Source organism: Lotus japonicus, chromosome 2 (assembly GCF_012489685.1).
Source record: "Lotus japonicus ecotype B-129 chromosome 2, LjGifu_v1.2".
Lineage (NCBI taxonomy): Eukaryota > Viridiplantae > Streptophyta > Magnoliopsida > Fabales > Fabaceae > Lotus > Lotus japonicus.
In genome coordinates this window covers 12,998,086-13,004,629 of record NC_080042.1, presented here as the reverse complement: position 1 = coordinate 13,004,629, position 6,544 = coordinate 12,998,086, and the positions used below count along the sequence as shown (strand labels likewise).

Here is a 6,544-nt window from a genome sequence, read left to right as displayed (position 1 = left end):
CAGAACCTCCACCCATTAGAAATACATATCCTGATGTACTTTTTCTATCTTACAAATCTCCAGCATAATCACTATCAATATAGGCCAGCACCGTTTCAGTCCCTCCTGAAATTCGTATTCACCTAGGACATATGTGATACACAATGTTGAAACAATGTGTAGCACAACAAAACACAATCAGAGTATTAAAAATAAACAACAGTTAAACAGACAAACACAAGGAGTTGTTAACCCAGTTCGGTGAACATCACCTACGTCTGGAGGATACCAATCCAGGAGTCAATTCACTATCAAATAATAGCTCTCAGGTCACATGAAAGTCCCTCCTATACCTAAGTACTCCCCCTTAGTATAGAGCCTCTTTTATGTTTACCACTATTACATAAGTGAATCTAGCTTAGCCCTTCTCCTCTAAGCCATGAGAAAACTTTCTCTAACCCCTAATGATGATTGCCACAGCGATCAAGACATGTTTATCAATAAACAAGTTTGATGAGATTACAACTCAACTAAACAAATCAACTCAGTACTTTGATGAACGAAAGCACTAAGTTGGTACAAAACTCACAAGAGGACTCACAAAAATAAACCCTAAGATCAGTATCTTTCACTCAGAATCCATGTCTGGCTAGGGTTTATAAGCTCCTTTATATAGACGTTCAAACGAGGCTTGGATCTTCAATGGGCCGCACGTCAAAGAGTCCACTAAAACACTTCTGGAAAGAATCTTCAAGGAATCAAATCTTACCAGAATAAAATAACAGAACCAAGTAAGTTTAAATTCAAACTTTGAGATATACTTGGTTCACACGTTATCAATCTTGTTACTTCAGCCAAGATTAAAACAAACATGCCTTCAGAAGATAAAACACACAACATATAATAACTCTTCTGAATCACCATACAGTCAGCAGCCCAACAGACAACTTGATTTCAGTGATTAAACTACCAACATACACAAACACAACATGTTGCTCCAGATGTTGGAACATATGGTTGCACATCATGTTTTAAGCAAAATGCTGCCAATCACAAGAACTACAATCTCCCCCTTTGGCAAATTTTGTCTAAAACATGAACAGAAACCCAAAGACTCACAATCAACAATACTCATCCGTTAACACAAAACAGCACACAACCTCTGATGAACTGAACACAACCTCTGATGAACTGAATTCACTACTAAGTCGGAATACCCTAGTAAAATCACACAACATCAGCACAAACAACAGCAACAGTATCATTCTCCCCCTTATTAGCAGAATTTGTCAAAGGGTGCAGAGAGCCAACAGAAGCCAACAAAATATTACAACCAGATTGAATGAAGAAGGAACAAATACACTAATCACTAGCAGTAGTGTCATCATCAGAAGAACCAGTAGCATCCTGAGCAGTAGCAGCTGCATTGTCTTCAAGAGTCTGTTTGCCTTTAGTCAGCTGCATAATGAGAGTGTCCACATTCTTCTTCCTCAAAGTACAGCTAGTAATTGTGTCCTGAAGCATCTTAGACACTGCGATAAGCTCATCAAGAGGAGTATCAGGAGTCTTCTGCGAGGAAGTACCCTCCCCCTGAGTCATCTTAGCCAAACCAGCAACATCAGAAACATGGGCACCAGCTAGCAGCCTGTAATCAATAGTGAGAAGACTAGCTTTCTTGCTAGGAACCTCATCAGCAAAGAGAATTTGAGGATGTTGACTCAAAATAATCCCACAAAGTAAACCAGGAAAACCAATAGGGAGCTTGACAGCATAGGTTTCAGCATGCTTCATAGTTTGAGCAAAGACATATTCGCCAAAATCAAACTGAGCCTTAGTACCAATCAGATAAATTAATTTTGCCAAACCTGAAGAAACATCTGAGCTGTGTGTGGTAGGAGCCCAATTTGCAACACCAATGCGATTCAAGATAGCATACTTCACACTCAAATGAGTAGAGGACAGCAAACCTTTGACAGGCCACACCATAACTTGACCAGCTGTGAGTTCAGTAGTGATAGCACTCAAAGACAGCTCTTCATTTCCTGTGGCAATAGTTCTCCTTCCCAAATACTGATTAATAATCTCAGGTGAAAAATTTACACACCTACCACGCACAAAAACTTTCCTGAAATCAGGATGCCCAGACACAGTGCAATTTGTAGTCACATTCACAATGAATTCTCTCACCAACTTGTCATAGCAGCTGCCTATCTCAGTAACATTTTTCAACAACCCAGCAGCCTCAATAAGTTCCATAATTTCTTGACAATGCAGAATCTCACCAGTTAATTCCCTCTCTTGAGCAATCCTGCGCTGATAAACATACTTCCACTTACCAACACTTTCTTCAGAGTGAAAGGAAATGTTATCCAAAGGAGCAGCAGGCACATTTTCTGGAATTCGCTTCCCAACCTTGCGTTTTAGAGCAGTAGAACCAGTGTCTGACTTATCCAACTCCACAGTTGGAGTCCCATCAACAACAGGAGTATCATTATCATCGTGAACCTTTCTCTTGACATTCTTTACAACAGGAGTATCATCATCAAGAATAATGACCTTCTTGCGCTTCTTGTCCTCACTCAATCCCAAACCTAACTTCTTGCTAGAGGAACGAGTAGAGTACTTACGAACAACAGTCATCTTTCGCCTCTTTAGAGCAGTAGAAGCAGAAGCACCAAGGGTGTTGATCAATACCTCATCAGATTTTGGGTCTTCATTGACATCCTGAACATTCTCGACATGCATATCTTCATCAACAGAGGGAGTAGGGTTGGGAACCATTACCTCTTCCTCAAGGTGATCAGAACCCTTGTTGTAATCAGTATCAACACCGTGGCTGGACTGATTGTTGCTTGGTGGTGGAACAATTGGATCTACATCTGCATGTAAAGCTTCCTTGAGAGGAGTTTCCAACACTTCAGTGATATGAGGATCAGTAGAATCATCATCTGTACTTGGGTTGATTTCAGCCTCGGGAATCACGTCCTGGGTAGTCTCAGAGCTTCTCGTTACCAGATTCTTCTTTGCTTTGGATTCATCTGACTTGGATCGTGCCTTTTGCTCCTTCTTCTTGCGCTTATCAGACGAGGGATGAGGAACACTTTGAGCAATTTCAACTTCAGAGGTACGAGGAGAGGATTTTGAAACCCTTGAAGATTTTGGGGTTTTGGATTTCATACCCATTACCTTTACCCCATAAGCATTCATCTCAGGAGTGAGTTTCTTGCTAGATTCTTGACTCATGGTGAAGAAGGCACAAAGAAGGAAACACAGGTAGACAAGAAAATGATGGACGGTTTTGGAGTGAGTTTCAGAGATTAGAAGTTTTGTAGTGGAGGTTATAGGAGAGGTTATCAAGAAACAATGGAAATTCCTGATTAAGCGTGCCTCAAAAGTAATGACAAAATAGCAGTTGGCACACCAAAATCCCTTTAATTGCTATAATTCCTCAAATAAGAAAATACCCAATAACTGTCTCAATTTTTCAAACTGTGTGGCATCCAGAGCTTTGGTAAAAATATCTGCTAACTGCTTCTCAGTTGAGACATGCTCCAAAGCAACAGTACCATCTTCAACTAACTCTCTGATGAAATGATGACGAATATCAATATGTTTTGTTCTGCTGTGTTGAATTGGATTTTTGGATATGTTGATAGGACTTAGATTGTCACAAAACAATGTCATAACATCTTGCTGCACATTATACTCCTTTAACATTTGTTTCATCCACATCAACTGAGTGCAACTACTTCCAGCAGCTATATATTCAGCTTCTGCCGTAGAGAGAGAGACACGATTTTGCTTTTTACTGAACCAAGAGATTAGATTGTTTCCAAGAAAAAAACATCCACCCGATGTGCTCTTCCTATCATCAGCACTTCCAGCCCAATCCGCATCACAGTAACCTGTTAGCACTGAATTAGTGTTGTGAGAGTACAGAATGCCATAATCACTTGTACCATTGATATACTTAATGATCCTTTTCACTTGAATGAGATGACTAGTCTTTGGTTCTGCTTGATACCTAGCACAAACTCCAACTGCAAAAGTAATATCTGGTCTGCTGGCAGTGAGATACAAAAGACTTCCAATCATGCTTCTATATAAACTTGGATCCACATCAGTACCTTTCTCATCCTTTGTAAGCTTGATATGAGTCGCAGCAGGTGTTCTTTTGTGACCAGCATTCTCAAGACCAAACTTTTTAACAATCCCCTTAGCATACTTACTTTGTGTGATGAATAAGGTATCTTCAATCTGTTTTACTTGAAGTCCCAGAAAGTAAGTTAATTCACCTACAAGACTCATTTCAAACTCAGATTTCATTTGTTCAACAAATTGTTCCACCATATGGTTCGACATGCCACCAAACACAATGTCATCAACATAAATTTGAGCTACCATAAGTTCATTGCCATTTTTCTTAACAAACAAGGTCTTGTCAGTGCCACCTTTGTCATAACCATTGTTGATAAGAAATTCTGTTAATCTTTCATACCATGCTCTAGGTGCTTGTTTTAATCCATACAGGGCCTTTTTCAATCTGTACACATGATCTGGAAAACTTGGATCTACAAACCCTTTAGGTTGTTCCACATAGACTTCTTCATTCAAGTAACCATTCAAGAATGCACTCTTGACATCCATCTGATATAGTCTGAATTTCAGCAAACATGCTACTCCCAACAGCAACCTGATAGATTCAAGACGAGCAACAGGAGCAAAAGTTTCATCAAAGTCTATTCCTTCTATTTGAGAGTATCCCTGAGCTACTAGGCGAGATTTGTTCCTTGTCACATTACCACTTTCATCAGACTTGTTCCTGAATATCCACTTAGTTCCCACAACATTTGCATCATCAGGTCTTGGAACCAATTCCCACACTTCATTCCTCTTGAACTGTCCCAGTTCCTCTTGCATGGATTGAATCCAGAACTCATCAGTCAGAGCTTCTTTGATGTTCTTTGGTTCTATTTTTGATATAAAGCATGCATTAGAAATTAGATCTCTTGACCTTGTAATAACCCCATCATTCAGATCACCAATGATATTTTCCTTTGGATGTATCTTCTGGACTCTAATAGAGGGTTCTTTGGTAGCTAAAGGTGGTTGAGAGACAGTGTTTTCTTGTTCATTTGAGAATTGAATTGCTTGCTCATCTGGTTCCACATTAGTACACTCATATGGTAGATCATCTTCATCATGCGCTTGTCCCGTTCTCTCATTGGATGTATCATCAACAACTACATTAATGGATTCCATCATGACTTTAGTACGGATATTATAAACTTTGTATGCTCTGCTGTTTCCAGAATACCCCAGAAATATTCCAACTTCACTTTTAGGATCCAGTTTTCTCCTATGTTCTCTATCAGACAGAATGTAACACTTGCTGCCAAAAACATGGAAATACTTCACTGTAGGTTTTTTCCCTTTCCATAGTTCATACTGAGTGACTGTATCTCCTTGATGAATAGTGACACGATTGTGGATGTAGCAGGCAGTGTTGATAGCCTCAGCCCAAAATGATATGGTAGATTTTTAGCATGCAACATAGCTCTAGCAGATTCTTGCAATGTTATGTTTTTCCTTTCAACCACTCTGTTTTGCTGAGGAGTGACAGGAGCAGAGAATTCATGTTGGATTCCTTCAGAGGAGCAGAACTCAGAGAATTGACCATTCTCAAATTCTTATCCATGATCACTTCTTATTTTAACAATCCCACTCCTTTTTTCCCTTTGCACTTGGAGACATAGTTCTTTGAACACTTCAAAGGTGTCTGACTTCTCCTTCAGAAATTCTACCCAAGTGAATCTGGAAAAATCATCTACACAGACAAAAACGTACCTTTTTCCTCCCGGACTTTCCACTTGCATTGGCCCCATCAAATCCATGTGCAGTAGTTCAAGCACTTTTGATGTAGTCAGATGTTGCAGCTTCTGGTGGGACATTTTGACTTGCTTCCCAATCTGACATTCACCACAAACCTTTCCTTCTTGGATTTTCAACTTTGGTATTCCTCTAACTTCTTCCTCAGCAACAATTCTTTTCATACTCTTAAGATTCAGATGACCTAACTTTTGGTGCCAGATTCTAACTTCATCTTCTTTAGACATCAAACATCGAGCAGACAAGGACGTTGTTTCAGAGGTCCACATGTAGCAGTTGTCCTTTGATCTAGCTCCTCTCATTAGCACATCCTTGTTCTTATTTTTTACAACACACCCAGATTGTTTGAACACCACCTTCAAGCCTTGGTCACAAAGTTGACTTATGCTGATCAAGTTTGCAGTTAACCCTTCAACTAACAAAACATCATCAAGGTTTGGAGATCCTGTGTCAGACAATTTTCCAATTCCTCTGATCTTTCCTTTGGCTCCATCACCAAAAGTAACAAAGCTCTTAGCATGTGGTTTCATTTTCTCAAGATAACTCTTCACTCCTGTCATGTGTCTGGAACACCCACTATCGAAGTACCAGTCTTCTTTTGATGATGCACGCAGAGAGGTGTGAGCAATGAGAGCAGTAGCATTAACCTTAGGCTTCCACTTGCTATTGCCTGGAC

At 39.8% G+C, this 6,544-nt stretch overlaps 1 protein-coding gene across 1 annotated transcript; it reads right to left on the bottom strand.

Annotated features, from left to right (window-relative positions):
• Window positions 1-1,341: 1,341 nt before the first annotated feature.
• LOC130736077 (uncharacterized) lies at window positions 1,342-3,222 on the bottom strand. The gene has a single exon (XM_057587929.1). The coding sequence runs from the start codon at window positions 3,220-3,222 to the stop codon at window positions 1,342-1,344; it is 1,881 nt and encodes a 626-aa protein (XP_057443912.1).
• Between the last annotated feature and the right edge of the window lie 3,322 nt (window positions 3,223-6,544).